Raw genomic sequence first — 26,832 nt, forward strand, 5'->3', positions numbered from 1 at the left:
AATTTCGAGGATAAAAGGCACGTGTCATATCACGTGCCAATCCGGAACTGGTTCAACTTAGTATGGTTATCATCTACCCACTTAATGGACCCTAATCTGCTGTAAATTGATCTATGGTTGTATCTATCAGTGTATAAACCTTCTTCAATGACTTTTTAGGTATCTTGAACCATTCGACGTGAAGGCCCGACCGTCCTTGGTCTTCACAACTCTTACAATGGACATCGCCTCTACCGTATTGGTCCCTCAGTTTGTTGTGGATGAGCTGTTCCACTTTGAACAAGTTCTGAGAGCATTTGAAGCCTTTGTCGATGGTGTTATAGTGGTTGTAGTCTTCCTCCACACTGAGGCACTTGAACATTGTCACCAACGATTGAGAGCCTATGTGTTCGTACGGGTCAACAATAACAATCTTATGGTTACATTGTACTTGCCATTGCCTCACACGCTTCTCCACTGAACCTCGTGTCATTCCAACCTTGATCAGTATATGTTTCTTTGGATTGAACGGTTGAAACTCCTTCGAATTCAGAGGCTGGATCTGTAGCCATTCCTGTCTCTTTGGCGATTTCTCAAGCAAGTGTTCCAATGTATACACGTAGATAAACCCCTTATCGGGTAATCGACTCTGCTTAGCTACCTCGTTCACTCTCACATTTGGATCATGGTATCGGCAGTATCTTCCTGTACCTCTGATTCGACACCTACGGCCCTGTTTGGTGATCCCAGCACATTGGTTCATATCTCCCGTAAACAGTGATCGCAGAACCACACACCGCACAAAACATCAACTTCTAACAAAGATCAACGACAATGGCCCAGAACAATCGATATTTCCTCTCTCTCGTTGCTATCGACCAGGCTGGAAGAAGATCTATGCGTTTAAGCCCTTTCTTTCTCAGCCCCGATGGCGTACGGTTATATAAAACGTTCCCGCTACGCACTGTTTACATAACTTTCGTTTATCGTTTAAGTGCTCATCTCCAAAATTTATATCACCCAGATTTACGGATTATCGCTAAAGTACGATTCGAACAGCTTCACCACACACACTTGCTCCGCACTCTATAGCATCAACTCCCAAGCCAATGGTGGAAAGCTCGAGAACATCTGCAGACTCACAGCACTACGCTGATTACATAACCGTTGGATTGTACAAGGATGGGTTATCGTTGGAGCGTGAGGGCACTGAGGCGTGCTTCCTCACTTTTGACGGGATCAAAGTTGTCGATGGATGTGTTGGCACACAGCGGTTGGCGACCATAAGGGCGCTTGGTGTGATTGGTGCACTGGATATCGGTCCTGGGTTCCTAGTTGTCATCCACACCCAGAAGCCCGTTTTTGAAAGGGAGGAGGTCACTATATGGAACGTTACGAAGGCGTTGGTTATTCCTCTCAAGTACGAGCTGGCAAGAGTGTACTTCAAACTGGAGGAGAGTGACAAGAGTGAGGGTGACAGTGATGTGTCCAGCGTGAAGAACAGTGATGGTACAAGCAACACAACTGCACAATCAAATGATAATATTGGTGAGAAGATCACAGATCAGCTCAATAGGGGGAAGGAGATGTTCTTCAGTAAGCTGGGTGTCTATGTCAATGATCTTCGTTCCAACCCGTCGCTATCATTTTCAACGGAGGAAGTGAGCAACAAGAACGATGGATTGTTTGATAATCAATCAGCAAGCTCGTCAAACTCTGAGCTCAAAGAATCTGATATAAAGTCGTTTAAACTGAGCAGATCGATCACTATAAGGGGATTACCACCACAGCAGAAGGATGATCCGTTTTCAAAGATCTTTGACAAGTCTAAGGATTACTACGAGGCCAATAACCATTCCCACATCTCCACTAGTATGTTGAGAAAGATTGAGAAGCAACTGGCATCGTTCTTTAGTACAGGTGATTTCTTCTACTCCAACGAATTGAACATTACGAAGGATATCATCTACAAAGATGGTCAGATTCAAGTGAAGAACTGTAACGAACCAAACAACTCGTTTTGTTTCAACAGCCATATCTCATACAGATTCCCAAGAGAGCTAGTTGCTCCATTGATTCAAGGGTTTGTCGGCTCAATTGATCTTATATTCCCACAGGTTGGGACAGAATCGAAGACTGGTCAGCTCTTACTCTTGTCTAAGAGATCTACTCATCGTGCCGGCTCAAGATATTTGAGACGTGGTATCGACGACAATGGTAACGTTGCTAATTTTGTATCAACGTCTCAAATCTTGATCGTGGAAGAGCTCCTCGATGACAAGACACCATTGTTTGCCAAATTTGACATCATCAGAGGCTCCATACCGATATTTTTCCAGCAAAACCCTGCAAATTTGAAACCTATTCCGTTTTTAACAAGACCACTGGATAGATGTGAGGAGCCATTCCAAAAGCATTTCAACAATTTGAATACAAGTTACCACAAGATTACTTGTGTTTCTTTAGTTGAAAGATCAAAGAAGGAGGTCCTGATTGGAGACTGTTATGAACGACTCTGTGAAAAGTATGGCGTGGAACTTAGCTGGTTCGACTTCCACGAAGTTTGTAAAAAGATGAAGTTTGAAAACGTTGTGAAGCTCTTAGATGAGGCTTTACAAAACGATGATGGTTCAACTGTTGAGGGAAAGCTCCACGAATACGGCCTGTTTGATTCAATAGCTGAAACAAGCCAAACCGGAATCTTTAGAATCAACTGCGTTGATTGTCTTGATAGAACGAACTTGGTCCAGAAGTTTCTTGCTGAACATGTTTTAAAGGATTACATTTTTGAAAAGTATGGACTGTCAACAGATCACCAGTTTCAAAATCTCTTTAATAATTTGTGGGCAGATAATGGTGACTTCATATCGAGGCAATATGCATCCACAGGTGCCTTGAAAGGTGACTTTACCAGAACGTCCAAGAGAAACTATAAGGGGTTGTTGAACGACGCCTTTTTGACAATGTCCAGATACTACAACGGGTACATCAGCGATTATTCTAAACAATGCTTCATCGATTTCCTCCTCGGACATGCGAACGAGTCAATCTTCGAAGAATTCGAATCAACGCTAAACGTGTTGGATCCAAACGAAGTTGTCGACGACCTTAACAAAAAGAGTGATCAGTTAAACAAGGCTATGGAGCAGCTAGAAATACCAGACGATGTAATTATTCTTGGATCTTGGTCAGGATTCCAAAGTCCCTTGGAATACGATACGTTAAAGTTAAGGAATGATCTCAGAGAGACTTCGGTGTTCTTGACGAACAGAATCATATATCTGGTACAGTTTGACAGCACTGCAAGTAAGATCATCAGATCTGTAATGATCCCAGTGGAGGACGTGAAAGGGTTGGAATATGGAACTTATATCCTTTCAAGGCACAATTCAATTTCTACAAACCCTAGAAGAAACATTGGGTTGAAATTCATAGTGTCTGTTCATACAATGCCTTCCTTAGACACCACTGACAATGCAACCAAGGAGAAGTTCGTAACAATAAAGTTCCCTCAGAATATGGATTACGGTAAGGTGAAGCACATCATCAATCTTATCTCCAAGACTTGTCATTCATCTACTTTGGAGAATAAAGATATAATCACGACAAAGGATGCATCGACAGATGTTATTGCAATGATGGAGCACAAGTTTAAGAAATTGGTGTGGGGATAGATTGGAATCATCCTTTTCTATTGGTTTATTACTACAGGATTTAGACGGATACTCGTGTAGATGTATTCTTCAACAGACGTTTTCAACAACAATATCCTTGCCGTCATTTTCACCTAAGTCAGTTCTCAATCTTCTGTTGAAAAGCTCAAAGAGGAACCCGAAACAGGCAGATGTGATGGCACTGTCATATCTTCCCTTACTCGACTCGTCCCTGACAAAAGCATGTTGAGCGTCGTTCAACTCCATGAATGTGAAGTTCACGTTGTTGTCTCTCAATGTCTTTCTGATGAGGTCTCTGCCTTCTGGTGGAACGTGGTTATCCAATGTACCAAAAATCAAGACGAACTCGGCATCCTTTCTTGCTAGTTTAATGGAGTTTGCAAGAGAATCGTCATTCTCGCCTTTGCCCAGCCTGTGGTTGTGGATATCAGTTGGGAAGAAGCAAACAGCACTTGAGACTCTCGAGTCATACACAGCTCTAAAGGCCAAATGACCACCCAAGCACATACCTGTAGCACCAACCTTACCACTGAAAGTGTTCAATGTGAAGAGGTAGTCAATTGCCAATTTGTTGTCCTCATCATAACTCTCCAACGGTTTTTCAATCTTGTACTTGTTACCCTTATCAGTACCTTCAACATCATAGTTCAAAGGCTCAGGTCCTTCAAAGTTATGGTAGATACTTGGTGCAACGACGATGTAGCCTTCGCTTGCAATTCGTTTAGCAAAACGGGCCACCGGGCCTGTAACCTGATAAATCTCTGAATAGACAACCACACCTGGGAATTTGGCGTTTGGATAACCAGGAATCTTTGGATGGAAAGTGTACAGACGAAGAGTAGTGTTGTAGGACGTTTGAACGTCATGGTATCCCTCAGTGATCAGCATTGTCTTGCTATTCAAACCGTGTGTGTGGGACTGAGTCTGAAGATGTGGTTGTATGAGATGAGGTGATGGTTCGAAATATTTCGAGGGGGGAGAATTAATGGATAAAGGTGGCACTTCGGATGACAGTGGAGCTGGAAAACATACACATACACCAACTACAAAATCGTTGTAAAATAGCCAATTCTATATATAAAGGGGAGATATGTGATTTATTCATTAAAAAAGCCAAAGTACAGTCTTAATCTAAGTCAACTGATCCACCTGGAACGTAAGGTTCGACCAGGAACTTTGAGAACTTTGTCAATTTTTCCAAGCCTCTAACCTCAGTGTTCACCAATGGCATCTTAACAAGGTGGAAGTCCTCGTATAGTTCATCCATCTCCCCGAGGTATTTGTTCTGCATTTTGGATCTAGCCTGGCATCTTTTGCAAGGATCCTCTTTCTGTGTGAAAAGCAGCTGATTTACAATGATTGTGTTGACGTCGATACCATAAGAGTTCAACTCCTGAATCAATCTCTCAGATTCATAAAGCGAGAGGAATTCAGCAATACAGACAACGACAAAAGTTGTGACATCTGGATCAGTGAATTGTTCATTGATCAATTTGGTCAGTTCTTTCAGCTCCGTCATCTTATTCATCATGCTATTCGTATCAACACCACCCATTGAGCCCAAAAGCCCACCAAACTGGCCAGCAAGCTCATCGAACTTGGCCAGTAGCTTTGAAAAGGTCTGTGGCAATTGTAGGAATCTCAGCGTATGGCCAGTTGGCGCAGTATCAAAGATGATTGTGTCGTAGGAGATCTCAGCCTTCTCTGTGCTGTTCTGGTTCTTGATATGCTTGATCACTTCCATGAACGACAACGCCTCGTCTATACCTGGGATACTGGAGGTCAAATCAGCCATCATCCCCTTCAGTGGGTTATTGCCATCCATATCAACGTCCGCACTCAAATCCTCAATGGTCGATGTTGGGTCAATCTCCATACACGACAAGTTATCCATACCAGTGACTTTTCTAGCATCCTTGCCGAACTTCTCACCAAAGGCATCCGACAAGTTATGAGCAGGGTCAGTGGAGATCAACAGGTACTGCTTGTTTGGGTTGTTCAACGCCAGCTGGATAGAGATCGAGGACGAAGAGGTTGTCTTACCAACACCACCTTTACCACCCACAAAGATCCATTTCAGGGTGTCGTGAGTGATGATGGACTTCAGATTTGGATCTGGGGTTTCAAAGTCGAGGTCAGACATGCTTTATAGCGGTTGTTTCTCTTAATTCGATGACAAAGAGCCTTCCTTTGTTTTGATGTTGGAAGCGTTTTGTGAAACGTTTCGCCTCTTTTTTTCGGGCTGGGAAAAGTGTCGCTCGGTGTTGGAATTTTCTGGAATTTTATTATCTCCGAAGAAAAACTCGGAGTTTACGCAGATAGCGCATGGGCGTTGATATGTGCGAGCTCTGGACGATGCGCAGAGTGGTTGAGGTATTGGAGGTTGTGATGGTGGTTCTCTGTTGTGGAGCTGTAGAGACCCGTAGTTCGTGAAGGTGGTGTTGTTGATGATGGAGGCTCAAGAGGTATTGCAAGTTGGAAGCAATTGGCACGGCATGGCCACTAGAGACCGTGTCGTCCCTTACAGAAGCCATTCACACCTGTCCACCGAGAGCATGGAAGCTGCCAAAACGAGTGAGCGAGACTTAGACCCACTAGAGCTGAGTGGAGACAGCCACCACAGGAAACCGATCGCCCGCTAACCCCATCTACGATCTCATCTACGATGACGAGTCAATTGACACCCACACACCGTCGTGCTTCGTTTTCCCTGCTCCATTCCCTGGATCACGTGGCCTCTCAATGCTGTTACCCTCCCGCGTGCGAATATGAACCATCAACTGATGCGTCCAAAGAGAGCGAAAATCGGAAATTACAATAGGAAGCCGCAGCCTTCCCGCGCGCCGAAAAAAACACGCACACAGAGACTTAAGAGAGGGGTCTAACGGAGGCCGCAAGAGTACACGCCAAAAAAGAGGCAGAAGCAACAGGAAATGGGTTTCCGAACCAAGTGCTTCGCCAATGGACAATCAGCTCTTAACAGTAGAAGCAGATCACGGACACAATTCGGAGCCAACAGCCCATTGGACACAATCCGGTTTCCACCTTAATTGATCCATTACAGATCAACCGGACCTTGTCAAGTTTCGCAGTGAAAAAAGAAACGTTTTTCTCTACGTAGCGACGAGGGCGGTGACCTCTGTGAGTGCGCGCGCGGAAAAACGACACGCCAGTGGTGATTCGCCCGCGCGCACTTAGGCTACACAGAATTGCGAAGAGGCATACGGCTGAAACCAAAAGGCCGCAAAGGCTGGCGAGTGAGTCATTGCTATATGGCTCCCTTACCAAACCAAACAATCAGTGCGAACAAGGATATATGGGCGATCAGCACACGAGAAACACCCACGTAAAAGCCAATTGGCACCTACACGCCATCGTCCATTCAGAAACTAAGCCATAATAGCCAATCCGTCACTGGCCCACCTCCCACAGAGGGAAAGAGGCACAGGGCGACCGAGCCTCCTTTCTTTTTCTTTGGTACCGGACACACCTCATCGCTTACCCCCCCTCCGCTGGTGAGCGCGCACGCAAATTATAACGGCTGCACTCGCCAAATGCAACTGGTTTCTGTGTACATTTTGTTGATTCTATCTCTCTGAGTTGAAATTTTTCACCTGCGCAAGAGAAAAAAAGGAAGAAAAAATCCCTTCTTCTCTTTCTCTTATAACTCTTCGTTTCGGTTCATTTCACCCATTGGATTTGTTTTTGAACCATCTGTGTTGACTCGTGATCAAGCGTCTTTTGGTGATTTTGGTCCAGTTTAGCGTATAAAAAACATCCACACACAAACCGGTGCGGCAAGAGCATTCAATCACAACCACACTGAGAGGTTTTTTCCCTTCCCGCCGTTATCGAAAAGTTCACCACAGCTGCTGCTCGTCCCGCTGGTGCTTTTGAGACAAGAAAAACACCCGCACACACATATAAACAGCACTGTCTCCGTCAGTACCATCGATTAATATTCAACGCTTATAGACAAGATACAGAAGAATGTTTCCAAGATTCGCCTCCAAGAGACTGATCTCTACTACCGCCAGGGTGTTTCAAGAGAGCGCCTCAAAGGCTCAGTCCGCCAAGGCGGTCCCTGTGAAGAAGCCATCCTTCATCAGAAGAGCAGGCAAAATCGCATGGAGAACCACATGGATCTCTACACTCCTGGCCACTGCCTACGTCTCTTATCAAATCTACGATGAGTCTAACCCAGGTAAGCAACAGCCTCAAGCCGCAACTCTGCCAAACGGTGCACCAAGAAAGACCGTTGTGATTCTGGGATCCGGCTGGGGTGCGGTCTCGTTGTTGAAGAGATTGGACACAACTGTGTATAACGTTGTGGTTGTCTCTCCAAGAAACTACTTTCTCTTCACTCCGTTGTTGCCATCTGCTCCAACCGGAACAGTTGAGCTGAGATCCATCATTGAGCCAATTAGATCCATCTGCAGAAGACTCACAGGCGAGGTTGTCTACCACGAGGCGGAGGCCACCGATGTTGACCCAAAGAAGAAGATTGTCTCTATCAAATCAGCTGATGGTGAGACTAATGAAATCCACTACGATTATTTGGTGATGGCTGTTGGTGCTAAGCCAAACACTTTTGGAATTCCTGGTGTCTACGAGAATGCCTCCTTCTTGAAAGAGGTTCCAGATTCTCAAGAGATTAGACAGAAGATCTTGAAGAACATTGAACTCGCTGCATCTTTGCCAAAGGAGGACACAGAGAGAAAGAGATTGCTCTCATTTGTTGTTGTCGGTGGTGGCCCAACAGGTGTTGAGTTTGCCGGTGAATTGCAAGATTTCGTTGACCAGGATTTGACTAAGTGGTACCCAGGTGTTGCACAAGATATCACTGTGACTCTGGTTGAAGGTTTGCCAAACATCTTGAACATGTTTGACAAGGAATTGATCAAGTATGCTCAGGACACCTTTGAGGAGGAAAAAATTGCTTTGAGATTGAAGACAATGGTTAAGAAAGTTGATGGTAAGTTGATCACAGCAGCTATCAAGAAGGATGATGGTTCAACTGAGATTGAAGAGATTCCTTATGGTGTGTTGGTCTGGGCCACCGGTAACGGTGCTCGTGATGTCACTGTTAACTTGGCCAAGAAGTTGGATGGACAAACCTTTGCCAACCGTGGATTGTTGATCGATGAGGAATACTTGAAAGTTCTTGGAGATGACTCCATCTTCGGTATCGGTGATTGTACACTGTCCAAGAAATTCGCACCAACGGCTCAAGTTGCATACCAAGAAGGTATCTACCTCGCTAAATTGTTGAAGAACTTGGCAGCCATCGATTCCTTGCGTTATGACCTTAACAAGTCCACTGAAACTGGTGAAAAGGCAAAGATTGTTTCCAAGATTGATAACTTGGCAAACTTTGCACCTTTCGAGTACGTCCATTTGGGTGCATTGGCCTACATTGGTTCTGAGCGTGCCATTGCTGATTTGTCTTGGGGTAACTGGCACAAATTGTCCCTTGGTGGTTCCTTCACCTTTTTGTTCTGGAAAGTCTCCTACGTTGCAATGTGCCTCTCTTTCAGAAACAGATGTCTAGTCGTTATGGACTGGATCAAAACTGGTGTTTTCGGAAGAGATTCATCCAAGGAGGCCTAAATTGTCTTTCAGCCTCTTCTGAAGTGTTGAGCACATAAACAATTGACCATATTTGTCACCCAAATCACAGTCGATTGTTCTTGCTGTGTCTGCTTCGGGTTTTTTCTTTTTATAGAGTGCTATATTTGTATAGCTGCCGTGGTTTATCGAAATGGGAGCAATTTAATAGGTTCGTTTTATAGAGGCTCTGTTTTTAATATTCATGCGACAATCAGTTTTGTTTACCCAATTGTAGTTGTTTATTTGTTTATTTGTTTACCTGTGTATGTGCTTACCCGAGTTACCTCGCGGCTCCCACACCGTAGGCACAGCAACGACAGTTGTATATAGGTACGTGAGGCCGAACAAGTTAAGCCGTAAACTCAGTTATGGAGACTCTTTACAACGTTGTCTATTTACAATTTGCCATTACTGGTAGGAGAACCATTGAAATGGCATTTCTGAGTACGATATAGGTAGTCTTTATGTAGTACGTCGTCTGTGTGCATATGTGATGTTGAATATCGGTATCGGTTACTATGAACTCACCAGTGTTACCAAGTTGAGCAACTTCTGCGTACAGGTTGTTAGCTGAAGATGAGCCAAATAGGGGTACGCTGGATTCCCCAAAAACAAAAACAACATAAGGTCCGAAGAAGGTAAAGTAAAATGGAAAGTCAACAAAAAAAAAATTCGGTAATGGTAACCGAAGAACCGGAGGAGCCGAGAAGGGGAAAAACAACCTGACGTATATGACTGACCCAGGCCAGTCTGAGACAACCGAGAAGAGCCGTCTCGTAACCTCTCAGCAAATAACTTCCACCTACCGGCATTGAAACACCTCACCTATTGTTCAATTGAGGCGACATACGTAATGGTGCTCGATGTTCAAGGCCCAGCATCGTCTGCGGAGACGGGAAAGAGCCTGCACACATAGTATCACACACTGACATGCACATTGTAGACTCAATGGAGGAGCCACAACTGGAGACTACAACGCACGAAGTCAAAAAAAAGCACTCAACTGCTCCTTTGTTTCTTCTATCTTCCATCTTTTTCCATGATCCTAAAAACCCGCTCTATCCAGGAAGACCCACGACTGCATGCTGCATAACCACGGCTTTCATGCTCCACGTTAAATGTATACACTTTCCGGTTTCAGAAGAACTCCCCAATCCAGTAATATTAAGACTGCAGTGCAGTTGTTGCATCACGGGCCTTGCCGTATGGCCCGTATTGCATCTCTCGTCGTGTTGAAGAGCCATGTTGTAGAAGTCTGGCCGAAAGCGCCTTAGAGAAATGCAAAGAGGTTCAAAACCACACACACGCATGCGACCGTGCGCGTACCAATAAAATCTTTTATGCATTTTGTGTCAAAGAGCTCAACCTGTTTTTTTCTGCTTTTTGGGGCCATCACGTTGGGAAATGCTCGCGGGGATCACGGATTGCAACGCTGCTCAGCAAGATCCGATAACTTATATGATGCCCTTTGCTATACGATCAGCGTAGATCAAACAAGCTGCAATTGACGATCTGTGACCACTGTCGTCCGTAAAGCGATACAGCATTCAATTGGTTGGCCATGACGATTGGGGGGGGGAGTAGAACTGTCGTTAACGCAAGCTATAAATCCTTCATTTAGTTTGGAACGAAGGGCTCTGCCTAGCGCTCACGAGCTCTGTTCACGAGCTCCGTTCACCGGAGCGCCCAATCTCTTCCGTCCAGACGGAAAAGGGAGACGAAGGGGAAAAGCTGAAGCGCATGGCGCAGCCGAACGAAGCGCTGTTTTTCCAAGGGGCAACAAAATAGCGATTTTTCGCTATTACTGTGCGTCAGGGTGTCATAGACGTATGTAATCCCGCTAATTATCATGTATTGTGTTGTATGCGTTCCTGGTAAATGGGTATTCTTACGGATTTGGGTAAAATACATACAGGTGACTCTCCATTCTCTAAAATGCCTCTGAGGTAAAGTCGATGACATGACCGCTCTTCCCGGTTGTTCAAAAACAGCAGTCTCTTCAAAACTATATAAGGAGCCTCGGGAACCTCTCTTTTCCTCATCGCTGTTCACTGTTTGATGTTTCTCCTACATCCCTTATTACTCTAGTAACACTAAGAGAAATTAGTCCTTTTTCAAGAACATAGGAAAAGAAACGATATGCCTTCAATCAACGAAATCCAACTAATAAAACGGGGAGGTAACCAAGCTATCGAGATCAACCCTCCAACTGGCGTTGACTTCCATTTGACTTCAAGTGGTTCGGATTGGCTTTGGGCAGCCTTCTGTGTTTTCATACTCTACTCTCTGATCATGCACGTCTTGATGTTTAGAAAGCCAGTCAAGGAGAGAATCTTCTACTACACTTCTGTGGTGCCAGCATGGATCATGGCTATCGGCTACTTCACATGGGCATCTAACTTGGGTTGGACTCCAATCCAGGCCGAGTTTAACCACGTTACCGTTGATGACCAAGAAACTCACCCAGGTTATAGACAGATTTTCTACGCGAAATTTATCGCTTGGTTCCTGGCTTTCCCATTCCACACAATTGCCTTGGGTCTTTTGTCCAACACACCTGGCGTCCAGACCGCGTACAACATCTTCTTCACTGATATCTCAATTCTGGGTTATCTGTTTGGTTCCTTGGTCAAGTCAACTTACAAATGGGGTTATTTCACCTTTGCTGTTGCTTCCACCTTTGCCACTGCAATTAACTTGTTCACCACTTCTAGAAGATCAGCTTTGGAAGTTGGTAAAGACTGCCACTTCTATTTCACTCTTTACGCTTCTGGGTTTGTCTTTATTTGGTTGGTTTACCCAATTGCTTGGGCCCTTGCCGATGGTGGTAACGTTATTCAACCAGATTCCGATGCTGTATTCTACGGTGTCCTGGATGTGATCACTTTCGTGTTCATTCCAGCCGTCTTCTTCTTCTTCATTTACGATTTCAACCTGGAACGTATTGGTCTTAACAAGCCAGAGTTCCAATTTGTTGCAAACAAGGAAATATCCACAGTTTCTGGCAGAACTTCTGGTGAGACAGTACAACACTCTGCAAGTACAACACCAGCTCCAGCACCAGCTGCTAGCCCATAAATTTGATACACTTGACGTTTACCCTCTATGGCTATGCTATCAGTAATTAAGCTGACGCTGATGTATCTTTGATGATTTGAATACATTGACCTTTGAACAACAAAGATGGGAGTATTTTATATCACTTTTAACTTAATTTTTAATTAATACATACCCAATTCTGATTAGATCATATTATTCTCTAGAGCTAATAGACTACGGTCCACTCTGTAATCTTCACTAAGCGAGAGGACACCCCTGTTGTGTTCAGTGGTTTATAGATTGTTTTGAATTTACTCTAGAAAGCGCGCATTGACTATTTACATATGCGCGCATGAGGCTGCATGATGTGTCGGTGTTTAAAAAGTTTTGACACTTTTTCAATTTCGAAATTCCCCGTAGCGGTGATATTTGAGCAATGAATTATAGACCCCTAAGTCCATCGGACATTGGTAGCTGAGCAGCTGTTCCACTGTATCCGTTGGTCTGTATGGACACGTTTGAATTTTGGGTAGGCGGTGTTTTTACGAGCAGACGTAAGCGAACCAAGAAGATCTCTCAAACGCGTCCTCTTTCATGTTCTCCTTTTCATTGGCGAGTGAAGAGTTGTGATATGACTGTTTAAAGGGCGAATTACAAGTATTTACCTACCATTCTATATACGATCTAGATTACGTCGCGGTATAAATCGCTCTTGAACTCCGGGACCAGTTAGTGAGCCTACTCCTACAACCATCATGGCATTTTCGTGACATTTGATATGTTCTGTCAAGTTCAACATGTTAAACAGGGCGACTATCATCTATGATTTCAGCAGAGCAAGTATTAGGAGTAAGTACTGAAAGGGAACCCCTAGTGGACTATATCTAAGAAGGTATGGTGCCACTATTGACAACGTATCCAGCATACATCTATCACAGAGGTCTCCTCTTATGCCTCACAGTACTTCCTCATACAATCAGCATCCGTCATTACCCTTACAGGCCCAACAATGGAACATCAGATCAATGATTTTGTACTGCCTGACAGGATTTATACCTCCTGTTATAAGAAAAGATCATGCCATGATATACTATGAGATACTCTGCTAGGTTTATTACTTACAGATAAATTGAGTGATTTTCTTGAACCCGAAACGGTAATTATATCATCAAGCTCAAGAAGCCAGACCCATGTTTACGGAGTCTGGCCGTTAAAGCCTTACCGTGTTCTCAACCAATTAAAAGACAATACAGAGGCCTGGAAGGTATAACTGCGACAACAGGCCTTTTGAATGTAGGTGTGATGTAATTTGGTCTGTTGTGGGCTCACTCGAGCCGTGATATGTTATTATGGTTTCCAGGACGGGGGTGTCCAACAACTATCCATTTTCTGCTTTGCCGAAAGATGCTGCTGCCAACTACGTCTTTTCCCATTGTGAATCCTGTGAACTACAGGCTATATGGCGCATTTACACCTCGTAGTTTGTAGTATTAGCTACTCTGGGCTCATGTTGCCTTGACCTGTATATGCAATGAGTTGTTCATTGATCGTACGGTTATTATTTCCACACATCCTGGAAACGAATGATTTCGCATACCAAACTTTGAACTCTTTTGCCACTTTCCAACTGTAGCTCAATCTGAACAATGGTGTGACCTGTGTGTAATTTCTGCTCAAAGGTTCGATTTCTTACACTTCGTGCCATGGTGGTGCGGTTTTCCCGAAGTCTAACGCCGGTTCGGCTTAACTCCCCACCAAAGTACTGTCGGGCATTGACTACGAGCACTCAAACTGTTCGCTACTGGATGAAACATACACCTGAGACTGAGCTGTTGAACATTGAACAACCAGACACACTAAGCACTCAATGCTGCCTAGTGAACTACCACTGTGCTCACCCAAACTGAAGAGGTTTTTTTCTCATTGCCCGGGTGCAAAATTGCATCGGTACCTTTCTGTGCAAATCTGGGCTGTTTTCCCCAGGTTTGGATTTTCAAGGTTGTGCTTTTGCTGGGGATTTTCCTCCTCACAAAGGCCCATCGACGCCTTGGCTCTCCCGCTTGCCGACATTCCCGTATGTTAGTTTGGCACCAAATTTTTTTTCCTTAGTACGTGTGCCTGCAATGAAAGTTATTTGAGGGCATAAGGTCTTGCTCACTATGTAGAAGTCACGGAGGATGGGTTCCATGAACTGACCACTTCACAGCGTGCGTGAAAAAAAAAGTACGACATCTCTGATCATGGGGCATCTCAAGTCGAGATTTGTGCGGTTTTGGCCGACATTGAGAGACGACGTGGTAAAAATCGCTCTTGCGGGCCTCAGAGCGAGTTTCTCCTTCTACATGCTCAGTTTCACCCCCATCGGGTGGCCTTTTCGTATCTGGGAGAGGTCGGTTCAGTTGTTTGTTTACTAAGGCTATACCCACTTACGTCTCAAAAGAGGTATCTTCCCAAGATAGGAAATATGATACACATACGGTTGTAGTTGCAACAACAAACCAAAGTCCAACCACACGTAGGGCTTTCGTGTGTGGGAGCCGTCGAAAATTTTTCACAACAATACGGTCCTCCACTGCGAGCTTTCCGTAAACTGGCCCATGGCCCCATTGATGAGCCGTTGTGTTCTTCCCTTGACTGGCACCACTTTCTAGCATTGCAATTCTCGCGTGATTCTTCCTGTCAGAAGGATACTGACTCTACGTGTCCCTGCTGTACATTCCCTCTTGCCGGCTGACACTGCTAGGCTTTTCTTTTTCCTTTACCCGGTTTGATATGTTGAATATGCACTGTTTATGTATGCGGCATGCATGCGAGGTATATGGACCCATCGATAATTATTCTAGAGTATGAGGGAAAGAGCGATTTCTACGTCCCCAGCATCAAAAGCACGTTGTTATTTTGGAGAGCCTGAGAAGAGTTTGTTGGCGTGGGTGAAGACTGGAGTTTGGGGCTCGAGAGGGTTAGTCGGTTATCCGTTCCATAGACCGACGTGGTATATAAATGAGCCCAGTTTCCCGGTTTCATGGCAATTGTGAGCAGTGGTAGTCTCGTTCTCATCAACGGATATCAAAGAAAATCATATTCAAACAATAAACAATGTCTAGTTACTACACTAATCTCGACTTGGCCAAGCGTGGAAACGAGGCCTTGTCCATCAACGCTCCAACTGGTGCTGACTTCCACATCACCACCAATGGTTCTGACTGGCTTTGGGCTGCTTTCTGTTGTTTTGCAACCTATGCTCTTGTGATGCACATCTTCATGTTTAAGCAACCACTTAGACAGAGATACTTCTTCTACACAGCTGTTGTTCCAGCTTGGATTATGACAGTTGCTTACTTTACTTGGGCTTCTGATTTGGGTTGGGCCCCAGTTCGTGCTGAGTTTAACCATGTTACTGTTGATGACCAAGAGACTACTCCAGGTTACAGACAGGTCTTTTACTTGAAGTCCATCAACTGGTTCTTGTGTTTCCCGTTCCACACATTGACTCTTGGTTTGTTTGCTAACGTCCCACGTCCACAAATCACCTATAACATGTTCTTGACTGGTCTTTTCGTCATTGCATTCCTTGCCGGTTCTGTCGTCCACTCCACCTACAAATGGGGTTACTTCACCGTTGGTGTTGTTGCTATCTTCTTGACCTTGATCAACTTGTGGTGCTCAAGAAAGAACGCTCTTACTATCGGTAAGGACTGTGGCTACATTTACACCCTCTACCTTGCTTGTTTCGGTTTCATGTGGTTGATCTACCCAATTGCATGGGCTCTTTCTGAAGGTGGTAACGTCATCCAACCAGATTCTGAAGCTGTCTTCTGCGGTGTCTTGGATATCATTACTTTCATCATCATCCCAGGTGCCTTCTTCTTCTTCACCCACGACTTCGACTTGAAGCGTATCAACCTTGGTGAGAAGCCAGACATTGAGGCCATCATTAACAAGGAGTTGAGTAACTCTTCATTGAGAGCTTCTGGTGAAACCGCCTTCGGTTCTCAAGCTATCTCAACACCACCTGCCGAAGCTGCTGAGACTGCTTAAGGAAAACATGGTTATAGATATACCTCGGTGACTTGACAAAGTCAGGTCAACACATTTAGCGATGTCCATTTGTTTTGTTCTGGAATCGCATAATCTTTTAATGCCAATTAATTTCGATACATAGATCTTTTATGACTGAACGTTTTTAACGTATACTTGAAAACCAGTACTTTTGTAGGATCATCAAATAGTAATTACAGCGCATTTAGATGTCAATGAACACCTGGATCTGTTCTTCGGCAGTGGCTCTAGTTGATCTTCCCTTATGCCTGTATTGTGAACACCAAATCTGTGCTGTAGGAAAGAGCCCAAGCACATCGAGGCAAAGCGTAAAGAGGAAACCGTACTGGAGGTGAGGCATACCACTTTGGTCAAGTGTAAACATTGGAATTGGTGCCTGAGTGATATATGGCCGAGTATCTGTACTGACAACTACATCTTCAAAAGGCTGTTGGAAAGCATTGTATTTCTCCAAGAGAATATCTTTGGCAGACTGTAGGAAAGTGGGATACTGTGTGCGAAGTGAGGGAACCAATAGAAACCTCTAATATGTTACACACCGTTAACAGTGTATATGAGAAAATCACCATCAAGAGCATCCAGGTTAGGAAGAAAGACTTGAAATAGCCTCTTGTACAATAATTAGCATAGAGGTAGAGACATGTCAGAGCTTTTCCAACACTGTTGATTAGTTTTGGACAAGTGTTCTAGTAGTGTGAGTCCAAAGCGCAATCAGGTCTCATCAACAATTGAAATGCTTGTGAAGCATTCCATTGACTGGAACAGCTGAAACAGAGGAATACCACTCTAACCGTGTAATTGTTTCATGTGTTGAAGGAATATCTGATCTTTTTCCATGTATATTTCCCACCGATGTTTAGTTAGGCTCCTATACCACGACGTCCCTCAAGGGCAATCAGCATGTCTGCTTTACTGGAATACAATCCTGTGGTGGTGGAATGGGCATTAGGACAGCAAACTGAGTGTAAACACAGCAACAGAAACAATCATAACAGCATCGATAACAACCATCCAATGGAATGACTCCATATAGTTTTGAGCCCACTCACATTGAAGAATTGTCTCTTAAAGTGGACCAGAAATAAGACTAGCTGCCATTCCTAAACAGACAGATAGAATAGAACATTTGGTAAGTCCTTCTTTTGAGTACGAGGACCGAATCAAGTTTCCCATTCCAGGGAGAGAAACCGGCTTGTGAGGCTCCAAGGAGAAAATGAGCTGTATACAGCCAGTTCAGAGATTCTGGAGATACCAATATTACAGTAAAAAAAGCCTCACTAAATCTAATGTATCTCAGTAATAACGAGCAGATATTCCGTCTAGAGTCAAACAAGAAGGGGTTGGACCAATGACATGACTGAAAGTCCATAAGGTCGCCAAAAGGTTGTGGATGTTTCGTTTCATATCATAGAATTCACTCATAGCATTAGCCTACGTAGTGCCGATGTTGTTTAATTCAAGCTCTTGATAAAATATCCACAACAAGCAGAGCTCGTGAGAAACCAGTCGAGTTTGAGTAGGAACTCCCTTTCATTTGTAAGCTCGTCAAAAGAATGCCAATTGGGTACCTTGGTCTTATATGACCAGTGTTGTATTCTTCAGGGCTCTTCTATCTCTTCCACAGAGTGATCGATGACTCTGAGTTCTCCAATGCAATTTCATTGATAACAACCATACTTTCTTTCTCATCAGAAAAGACAGAGCCTAGATGAAATCGTAGTTTCTTCGCTATTCGGATTCCACAACGTGGTTATTTGATTGTATCAAGAGACCTATACCTACACTGTTCTGAGCACCACCAGATAAGGAGATATCTATTTATATACGAAAAAACCAGTATTATGTTTTTATAAAGGTTAAATGAATTAAGAACATTCTTCTGTCTAATTTGCAGCTGATATTTACTTTGAACGCTGTCCAAGTGCTGTACAGTCTTCTCGTAGGTGATGCTAGAGCCATCAACAGTGTATGCTTAAACGGTTTCACGAGCATTGCATCCATGGCTCTTCAAAAAGCTGTGTAACAGATATATACATATATCCATGGTCAAATCTATTGAATCCAGCGAGAAAGAGCCCTACCACTAAATGATTTGATGGAATTTACAACAACTTTTTGACCGAAAGAGCTCAATCTACCGGAGAGAAAGGATTCATACTACAACTCCAATCTAAAGATCTAAACCCAGATCAAACCACGGCTTATGAGAGGTTTCCACTGACAACCATCACTTTGTTAAACTATCTTACAGCTTTTCAAACAATCTTATGGCTAGGTCTTGTAACTTGACGCACATTTTCTCCACAGGCAATCCGGCCACAGAATAGCGAACGACATTACCTTAAGAGCCCAGAGTCCCAGACAAAGCCCAAGGAACTCACTCATCCCTACTGAAGAACAAAATAAATAACATCAAGAACCTCAAACAACAACACCCTCAAACTTTCTACAATTGAAACAGCCTTTAGCAAGCACGATGGCTAACAGCAGCGATGCTTAATAGATAATTAGCCAGAGTTTAGCATCAACCTGCTCTTGCGTCAGTTATGCAAGCATAGCTGTTTCCTTGCATAAGACATAAAGGCTTCATAGACATTTTGATATTCCTGTTTTAATTCGACTCTATAACAAGAAGATGAGTAATTTCTACCATTTGCATACATATTTATGATAACAACTCTGTCTATTCGTCCCAGACGTTTGTTTCGTAACAGTCGTTGTGTACTTTCTTGGTTCCTCTCATTTTGGACAGTCTTAAAACCCGGGTGTTAACATGTAGATCGTAGTTAGGGTCCTTGTAGTGCTTTACCGGGACAAGACTAATCTTACAGAGAGCACACGTATAAACACCAGTACATAGAACAATCCTGTTCATGAAGGTCTGTACTTCCACTCCGACAAAGAGCCCTGTACATCTCGAGGTGAAGTCCAGACTCCACTTGAACACCTCGTGATTCGAGATGCTCACCGGAAATGTCGCCAACATGGGAATTTGGAAGAATACGTGTTAGCCCAGATTGTGAGCCAATTACGCATGGCAATAGTTATGAGAGCGCACAAGCGTATATCTGAACATCCAATTGGCTGGTGTAGCTCCTCAGTACTCTCAGTTCTGTAGACCCTCTTGAAGGTACCCCCTACTTCCAGAGCCGACAACCTGCTAATTAACAGCCTGCGCCAACGGTTACTGAAACCACAGTTAACCACAACATGATTGGCTCTGAGCCCTGTACGTGCACATCACCACCTTCAGCCGGTTGTCCGCTTTAACCAGAAACTACAACCCTCCGTACCGGACTCCAGCTCCAAGCTCGAAACACCTCTATATGGTGGGGGTTCGCATAACCCTCAGATGCCTCGACATGGCTTCCCAGATTAACAGCTCAGCAGGGAAAGCCACAGCACTAAGTCAACCAAACCAATCGCTCTCTTCTAAATGAATCATGATTCACTGTACCCCACAATCACCACGCTGTCCAACGTCTCAAGAGCTGACCACTGGCCCGGTAACGTGCCCAATCACAGCTTCCTTCGCCCATTGAAAGCACACCGCCTTTGCTTAACTATGTCGGTCTTTAGCGTGCGCCCCCATGACCCCCACGCTTTTTGCGCTCCCAGTTTTAATCTCGCCAGCAAAGTGTCAATTCAACCGGTTGCATGCTCTCTATCTGGGGAATAATAGAGATTTATTACGTATTCACTGATATATTGTTCTCGAGGAGAGAAAGGAAAAAATTTTTGGGGGTTTTTTCCACTGTTGATACCTTTCTTCAATACAAAGGTGAAGGATAATCTTTCTTGATATTAGGATCAATTGAGCTTGCTACAACTGAGTTCCAACCACCACAAATGTTCAGATCTTCAGCTCTTAGAGGTGCCCGTCTCTCAGTCGGCCGCAGACTTGTATCGACGACTGTGCGTCAAAACTCGTCCAAGTGCTCTTCGCTATGGTTCAAGGCTCTTGCCGTGAACACGGTGCTTGCTGGTGCTGTGCTCGCGTATACTCAACCAGTCCTGGTCAATGACGACTCCAAGAGTAAGGAGCTGTTCCCTGACAGCTCCACCACCAAGCTCGATGAGCTCGAGCCTCCTGTGTACGGTACTTTGGAGGACCTGGAGAAGGCCCGTGATGAGATCGTTGCCATTGTCGGCAAGGAGAACATCGCCACTTCGCGTGCTGAACTGGAACACCACTCAGACACCTACTTCAACTCTCACCATGCCACTGAAGACCAAAGACCAACTTTGATCATCTTCCCATCTTCCACTGAGGAGGTTTCCGAGATTATGAAGATCACTTACAAGTACCGTATCCCAGTGATCCCATTCTCAGGTGGTACGTCCTTGGAAGGCCATTACATTCCAACCACAGGTACTCCAGCCATCACCATGGATATGTCCAAGAACATGGCAAAGGTCTTGCAACTCAACGAGGATGATCTGGATTTGGTTGTCCAACCAGGTGTCAGCTGGGAAGATCTCCACGACTACCTCGGCGAGAAGGGCTTGCTATTCGGCCCTGATCCAGGTCCAGGTGCTCTTATTGGTGGTATGATCGGTACCTCTTGCTCCGGCACTAACGCTGCTCGTTACGGTACTATGAAAGAGAACGTGGAAGGCTTGACAGTTGTTTTGGCCGATGGTACTGTTATTAAGACCAAGAAAAGACCAAGAAAGTCGTCTGCTGGATACAACTTAACTGGTTTGATTATCGGCTCTGAAGGCACACTTGGTATTGTCACGGAGGCCACCTTGAAGCTTCACGTTAAGCCAAGGGAGGAGACAGTTGCTGTCGTCAGCTTCGACTCAATTGACAATGCCTCCAAGACTGTCCAGGATTTGGTTCAACATGGTATTCAGGTTAATGCCGTTGAGTTGCTCGATGATAACATGATGAAAGTTGTCAATGCCTCTGGTGAAACCACCAGACATTGGGTTGAAAAGCCAACCTTGTTCTTCAAGATTGGTGCCAACAACAAGACTGTCTTGAACGAGTTAATCTCTGAAGTTCGTTCCATCTCACACCAGAACCACTCTTCTCATTTCGAATTTGCAAAGAACCAGGAGGAGATCTCCGAGCTGTGGTCTGCTAGAAAGATGGCTCTTTGGTCTACAATCAACATGGGCCGTCAGCAACACCCAGATACCCAAATCTGGACCACCGACGTCGCAGTGCCAATCTCCAAGCTGGCATCCGTTTTATCTGAAACCAAAGCTGACATGGAGAACTCCGGCTTGACCGCTACCCTTGTGGGCCATGCTGGTGACGGTAACTTCCATGCGTTCCTGCTCTACACACCTGACCAAAGAGCCATCGCTGAGAAGCTGGTTCAGAATATGGTCAAGCGTGCTATTGACGTCGAGGGTACTTGTACTGGTGAACACGGTGTTGGCTATGGTAAGAGAGAGTTCTTGCTGGAGGAGCTCGGTGAAGAGCCAATTGATATGATGAGAAGAATCAAGATGGCTCTCGACCCTAGAAGACTGTTGAACCCAGACAAGGTCTTCAAGATCAATCCAAACGATCATGAGCACTGAGTCATGAGCACTGAGTCATGTGCACGGAGTCATGACCACTGAGCCATGTGTATAGCCGAACAACGTGACGTTACATAAAGTAGAAGAAGATAGCAAACAAAACAAGGCAAATTCATTGCACTTAACACTATGTAACCATTAAAAGTCGAGCACCATCATTCCTGCGATTTCATCAAGGTCCTTTGTATCCAGCACATCACTCACAGGCTGCTCCGTAACAACAGAGTCCTCGCCGTCGTGAGCTCTTGAGATCCGGGTCTCGTTTGCCCTAAGCACAGCTTCGCGTATAAACATCCGCAGATACTCTGCACTCATCTCCAGTGTCTGCTGTGTAATCCTGGTGTCGTCATGCTCGAAGACTGCGACATGGAACAGCCTCGACAGCGTGTTTAGTGGGATTGTAGTCTCGTCTGTCATATTGTTAGGCAATGTGGTTTTGGCTGAGCTGTGTGCTGAGCTGTGTGCTGAGCGTGTTGATTTCGTGTAGGTTTTCCGTGATTTTCATAATTTTTAACCGCGTCAGCGAGGGCTCACGAAACTACATCGTAAAGCACATAGAAAAGCTTTTACCTACGCAGAATCAAAACATAGCACTTGGAGACTGAGTGATGAGTAGCACCAGGCCGGCGAAGGCGGAGTGCATTAAGAGGCTCAGTGGATAAGCAAGTTTTGAGCAGAAGATCGATACAGCCTGGTGCTCCTGAAGATCCAATCTGCTCAATATGTATGGAACTGCTCTTTGAAGTGTAGACCAGTGGTAATGTTGAGGCAGTTCTGGTGTTAATAACTAAATTATATCATGCATCGAGTCACATTGGCTGAAGCATAGGCGTGGTGAAGTTGTCGGTTCCAAGGGAAGTGGTGTGTACGTGGTAAAGTCCACTCATTGAGGTGTTCTCTCTCATGCCGCAGCACAACATTGACCAAGTTCTAGAACACACCAAAACGCTACCGCAACGTCCTCGCCTTTGAAGGATACTAATATGGGCACCTTGACGGTGGTCTGGGGCTGGGAGTTCTCATGGATAACAACTTTCATGGGTACCACGATGTAGTTCTGACGGTGCTCGTAAACCATGTCATCATCAGAATAATCAATCACGGGCCTATTCATCAGTGCAACCCTAGATGCTTTGGTACCCCTTGATAGCTCGATAGAAGGCGTGCAGTCGATCAGCACCTCCAGCTTCGTATGGGACTCAGGTTTGCGATGCAACGTAAAAGAGCTTTTTGGTAGCTGAACTTGATGGAAACCACCTGGCAGTTCTGTATAGGCACTCAGGTTGACATTGATATCACTATCCAATGCGTTTTGAACAACAACAACAAATGAGGCAATGCTTCCTGGAGTCATCGAGGTATCAGTGTTGTTATTTGGATTTGGATAGACCCTTATTGATGGAAGAGTATCAATCGCATTGGATAACTTGTAGAACTTCACGGACGTCGGGTCATGATCAGGCTTCATCAGCGAAGATCGGCATGCTTTACAACGCTTAGCATATTTACACCGTAGTTTGGTCTGCAAAGGTAACGCCTCTGATTTAAAACGAGATGAATCACCAAGGCCAATGTCGTAGGACAGTATGCTCTCGTTATTCGCTAACCGAGCAAAGGATTCCACAGTTTCCTCATCCAATGCCCGTACAGTGGAGCGTCTCATAAACTCATAGATGCCGTACTCTTTCACCTTCATCTTCGAATACTCGGTAACTATACTCTTGGGAATGTCTTCATTCCCGAGTTCCAACTGTCTCTGTTGAAGATAGAACTTTTGCAGATCTGAAAACATCCTCATGGACTCGCGTTTGTTCTGCTCTGTCTTCACCACCCGAGCCATAGGTCTCAGCCTCTCCAACGGCTCACTTGTGTAAATGTAATCACATGTCGAACATGACATTGAGCATGTCATAGTATTCTTGTTGGGCAGTACGATAAGGTTATTACCACATATTGGACAGTCCAAGCAGTTTCTGGAGCAAAAGGAGTATTCAGGCTTCATTTCGTGCAGACAGCGAGCACAGTACTTCGTCACCACCTCTAATTCAATGCACTTTCGACATCTCACAGCCTGGCACTGATTACAGAAGTTGAGGTCTGGCTGGATGTGAAGAGTATTGGGATCTGTGATGGTTTCGGGAAATGACGACAGCTCCAAGCTTACGGTATCGTCCAATTCCGAGGTCAGCCTTTCAGAACAGGGACAGAATACGCTGACTTTGGCCATGGTGCCTTGTTACAATCTCACTGTGGACGCTGTAGAATAACAAGCAGTAGTAGTAGTAGTAGTAGTAGTTGTTGTTGTTATGGCTACTGTTGTTGTTGTTGTTGTTGTAGGAAGATGGGATGTTCAGGTGTTTTCCATCGCATGGCATAGCTGAGTCCTAAAAAAAGACACACGCTAGCTAACCGTGGCACAATCGCCACCATCCGCTAGACAACAGTTACGGGTATTGACGGCAAATGGGTGTTCAATCTTCAAAACTGCTCGATGAGCTGACAGAGGGCACGAATTGTACGTACTTGACCAGCCAAAAAGGTTTTAGTGTTGCTGCTGTTTGACTCGTTACTAATAGACGAATGCCATTATAGTCGATTCCGAGGAGATCGATAGACTGCGGAAAAGGTTTATGAAATTGGACAAGGATAGCTCAGGGACGATATCCAAGGAGGAGTTTCTATCGATACCCGGCATAGGCTCGAACCCACTGGGCTCTAGGATGATTGAGATCTTTGACAAGGACAATTCTGGCGACATCGATTTCAAAGAGTTCATCACGGGACTCAGCATCTTTTCAACAAGGGGCCAGAAGGAGGACAAACTCAAATTCGCCTTTGAGATTTACGACATGGACAAGGACGGGTACATCTCGAATGGTGAGCTATTTTTGGTGTTGAAGAAGATGGTTGGTAACAACCTCGATGACGATCAACTGCAACAGATCGTGGACAGGACGATCATGGAGAATGATCAAGACGGTGATTCCAAGCTAAGTTTTGTAGAGTTCAAGCACGCTGTCGAGGATACTGAAATCGCCCAGAGCATGACCTTGGAGAACTTTTAGAGGCTTTTGTTAGTGATGTTGTTTTCTCAAGGCCACCACGAGCAGTTGATATGATGTACTTCTTAGAACCTGGACGGTAGTGCTCACCAACAGTGAAGAGCCAAGGTACCTCTCCAGTTGCAGTGTGTCGGTCATCATACCGGCCACTATAGTATATTGGACTGATTATCTTACGAAATGCGTGGACACACAGGAAATAGCCCCATGCTCGAGATTCCATAGCACATATGAGTCCACATGTTAAAGGAAACATCCACCTCAGCAATAACAACATCTCGTAAAATTGCGCCTTGACGTAGTCTGTGCGTTACTACAGAGAAGCATGAGACTATTCCTCCATAAATGCCCGTTGTAAACAGTCTGAACACATATCAAGATTCAGCTCTCTCTAGCGTTAATATCTTCAACCGTAGACTGCTGTGTGCACAACATACACCTCAAGTTTCAAACCACGTTATTTATTAGCGTGCCCTTCAGCTGGTTCCTAACGTTCCAAGCTCACAGGCACTAACGCAGTGCGACGTCCAAAGTGTTAAAAGTACAATTCTGCCCCGCCTGCATGTGCGCTTAGAACGTCTTCTGGAGGGCCGTTGAATGTTGTTGCGACCTGTGGGATCTTGAACTGAGAAATTGGACTTGGGAGCCAGAACCGAGGCCTACGTGAAGCTATTGATATCTGCAAGAGCTTACCCAGTAGCGGAGAAGACAATCCACTGTGGTTGAAGGACTTCTGGCCAGTGATAAGTTAGGTTAATACGGTTAGCATTTCAAGGTGTCCCCTATGATTTTTTCTGGCTGCATTCGCAACTTTGCCAGACAAGAAGTTTGTTGGATCGTAACGTTCAATCTCAGCCAGTTGTAAGCGGACTTGTTGAAATGGAGGCGAGTCTCAGGCTCTATGAGCCGCAGTAACATTGCAGGCTGATAATGGAATGAAATGCGTACAGAATGTTGGAGTTGACTAAGTTCCAAGCTCACCAAGCTTGTTTCATTAAAAGCAATACCTCTAGAAGCTCCATAAACTTGACTACTTCAGCACACGTCTTAACCTTTAATGTTTCTGACACTATGCTACCTAGAACTATTGATCAACTCAAAAAAGGGGTGGGTCGGCTGCATATGACAAGAGTAAACTTTCCCCGGGTAGTGGAGGGAATTTGGCACAAGTGAGAGGATGATACAGTCCTCATGCATCTTGCTAAGATCTAAGGATGTGTGTATGGGCTGACTGCTCACTGTCCAAGCTTGAAATTGTGAGACTTCGATAAAACCCAATGCTGGATGACTTAAGCACTATACTCTCTCACCACGACTCGCTGCGACAACTCCTGCCGTTGCTAATGTTCACACTTTCCTGTTTGAATCTTATGTGAACAGCTGCATTACAGTATACAAGTTCCGAAAAGTACAGCTTCGCCAACAAATGTCGCAAACAAAACAAAATCGAACGAAATGAAGGTTATTTACTCAGTAAAGCCTCAGTTCAGTCAATCCAAGGATGGTGTTGTTCAATCTAAGGGTCTTCTCACAGCTGCCATTAATAAATACTCAGACCAAACAAAAGCATGTAAGACGTGCTCATATAACACCCGAAAAACCAGACCAAACGCGTCAAACTCTACAGGGATCATCATGCGCCTCTAAACTCATCATTTAGCCCATTACACGATGATGTCCAAAGCTTGGGGCGATCGTGGAGGCTCTAGCTCAGTATGTACTGTCTGCCAGGTTAGGTGCAGCCCGTATATGTAAGTTGACTCCGCAGTACGTGGCAACCCTTCTACCCAGACGTCGTACTTTGAGGTCCTTGGCCATGGCCAACTGGCGCTTATTCCTCCCCAATCAAGCTCGACAAGTCGCTTCTGTAG

General features: G+C 44.7%; 11 protein-coding genes across 11 annotated transcripts; 6 read left to right on the forward strand and 5 right to left on the reverse strand.

Moving 5' to 3' along the window:
- Window positions 1-85: 85 nt before the first annotated feature.
- On the reverse strand, window positions 86-929 carry CYBJADRAFT_169905 (uncharacterized protein). Its single transcript, XM_020215979.1, has one exon. It carries the CDS (start codon window positions 740-742, stop codon window positions 92-94), a length of 651 nt encoding a protein of 216 aa, XP_020067885.1. The 5' UTR covers window positions 743-929; the 3' UTR covers window positions 86-91.
- A 917-nt stretch (window positions 930-1,846) lies between these two features.
- CYBJADRAFT_169906 (uncharacterized protein) lies at window positions 1,847-4,153 on the forward strand. Its single transcript, XM_020215980.1, has one exon. The coding sequence runs from the start codon at window positions 1,854-1,856 to the stop codon at window positions 3,651-3,653; it is 1,800 nt and encodes a 599-aa protein (XP_020067886.1). The 5' UTR covers window positions 1,847-1,853; the 3' UTR covers window positions 3,654-4,153.
- On the reverse strand, window positions 3,723-4,541 carry CYBJADRAFT_164911 (carboxymethylenebutenolidase; the record flags this gene model as incomplete). The annotated part of the gene is made up of 1 exon (XM_020213888.1): window positions 3,723-4,541. The coding sequence occupies one exon, from the start codon at window positions 4,539-4,541 to the stop codon at window positions 3,723-3,725; it is 819 nt and encodes a 272-aa protein (XP_020067887.1).
- A 238-nt stretch (window positions 4,542-4,779) lies between these two features.
- Window positions 4,780-5,796, reverse strand: GET3 (guanine nucleotide exchange factor GET3; the record flags this gene model as incomplete). Its single annotated transcript, XM_020216730.1, has 1 exon — window positions 4,780-5,796. One exon carries the CDS (start codon window positions 5,794-5,796, stop codon window positions 4,780-4,782), a length of 1,017 nt encoding a protein of 338 aa, XP_020067888.1.
- A 1,847-nt stretch (window positions 5,797-7,643) lies between these two features.
- CYBJADRAFT_164913 (FAD/NAD(P)-binding domain-containing protein) lies at window positions 7,644-9,263 on the forward strand (the record flags this gene model as incomplete). Its single annotated transcript, XM_020213889.1, has 1 exon — window positions 7,644-9,263. One exon carries the CDS (start codon window positions 7,644-7,646, stop codon window positions 9,261-9,263), a length of 1,620 nt encoding a protein of 539 aa, XP_020067889.1.
- Window positions 9,264-11,402: 2,139 nt separating this feature from the next.
- Window positions 11,403-12,508, forward strand: CYBJADRAFT_156226 (opsin family protein; the record flags this gene model as incomplete). The annotated part of the gene is made up of 1 exon (XM_020213464.1): window positions 11,403-12,508. One exon carries the CDS (start codon window positions 11,403-11,405, stop codon window positions 12,339-12,341), a length of 939 nt encoding a protein of 312 aa, XP_020067890.1. The 3' UTR covers window positions 12,342-12,508.
- A 2,890-nt stretch (window positions 12,509-15,398) lies between these two features.
- On the forward strand, window positions 15,399-19,769 carry CYBJADRAFT_178877 (opsin family protein; the record flags this gene model as incomplete). The annotated part of the gene is made up of 2 exons (XM_020216962.1): window positions 15,399-16,158; window positions 19,714-19,769. 2 exons carry the CDS (start codon window positions 15,399-15,401, stop codon window positions 19,767-19,769), a joined length of 816 nt encoding a protein of 271 aa, XP_020067891.1.
- A 34-nt stretch (window positions 19,770-19,803) lies between these two features.
- On the forward strand, window positions 19,804-22,016 carry DLD1 (D-lactate dehydrogenase). Its single transcript, XM_020215981.1, has 2 exons — window positions 19,804-21,901; window positions 21,944-22,016. The coding sequence occupies exon 1, from the start codon at window positions 20,211-20,213 to the stop codon at window positions 21,897-21,899; it is 1,689 nt and encodes a 562-aa protein (XP_020067892.1). The 5' UTR covers window positions 19,804-20,210; the 3' UTR covers window positions 21,900-21,901; window positions 21,944-22,016.
- Window positions 22,013-22,410, reverse strand: CYBJADRAFT_169914 (CENP-X/MHF2 family protein). Its single transcript, XM_020215982.1, is given in 2 exon segments — window positions 22,013-22,357; window positions 22,370-22,410. The coding sequence occupies 1 exon segment, from the start codon at window positions 22,314-22,316 to the stop codon at window positions 22,038-22,040; it is 279 nt and encodes a 92-aa protein (XP_020067893.1). The 5' UTR covers window positions 22,317-22,357; window positions 22,370-22,410; the 3' UTR covers window positions 22,013-22,037.
- Window positions 22,411-22,558: 148 nt separating this feature from the next.
- Window positions 22,559-24,196, reverse strand: CYBJADRAFT_56386 (uncharacterized protein). The gene has a single exon (XM_020217786.1). It carries the CDS (start codon window positions 24,124-24,126, stop codon window positions 22,801-22,803), a length of 1,326 nt encoding a protein of 441 aa, XP_020067894.1. The 5' UTR covers window positions 24,127-24,196; the 3' UTR covers window positions 22,559-22,800.
- Window positions 24,197-24,529: 333 nt separating this feature from the next.
- Window positions 24,530-24,964, forward strand: CNB1 (calcineurin regulatory subunit B; the record flags this gene model as incomplete). Its single annotated transcript, XM_020215983.1, has 1 exon — window positions 24,530-24,964. The coding sequence occupies one exon, from the start codon at window positions 24,530-24,532 to the stop codon at window positions 24,962-24,964; it is 435 nt and encodes a 144-aa protein (XP_020067895.1).
- Window positions 24,965-26,832: the final 1,868 nt, after the last annotated feature.

Source organism: Cyberlindnera jadinii, assembly GCF_001661405.1.
Source record: "Cyberlindnera jadinii NRRL Y-1542 unplaced genomic scaffold CYBJAscaffold_25, whole genome shotgun sequence".
NCBI classification, from domain to species: domain Eukaryota; kingdom Fungi; phylum Ascomycota; class Saccharomycetes; order Phaffomycetales; family Wickerhamomycetaceae; genus Williopsis; species Williopsis jadinii.

What these genes read in the sequence shown, in the direction of transcription:
- CYBJADRAFT_169905 (XM_020215979.1), bottom strand. Translation starts at nt 742, where the DNA reads ATGAACCAATGTGCTGGGATCACCAAACAGGGCCGTAGGTGTCGAATC.
- CYBJADRAFT_169906 (XM_020215980.1), top strand. Translation starts at nt 1,854, where the DNA reads ATGTTGAGAAAGATTGAGAAGCAACTGGCATCGTTCTTTAGTACAGGT.
- DLD1 (XM_020215981.1), top strand. Translation starts at nt 20,211, where the DNA reads ATGTTCAGATCTTCAGCTCTTAGAGGTGCCCGTCTCTCAGTCGGCCGC.
- CYBJADRAFT_169914 (XM_020215982.1), bottom strand. Translation starts at nt 22,316, where the DNA reads ATGACAGACGAGACTACAATCCCACTAAACACGCTGTCGAGGCTGTTC.
- CYBJADRAFT_56386 (XM_020217786.1), bottom strand. Translation starts at nt 24,126, where the DNA reads ATGGCCAAAGTCAGCGTATTCTGTCCCTGTTCTGAAAGGCTGACCTCG.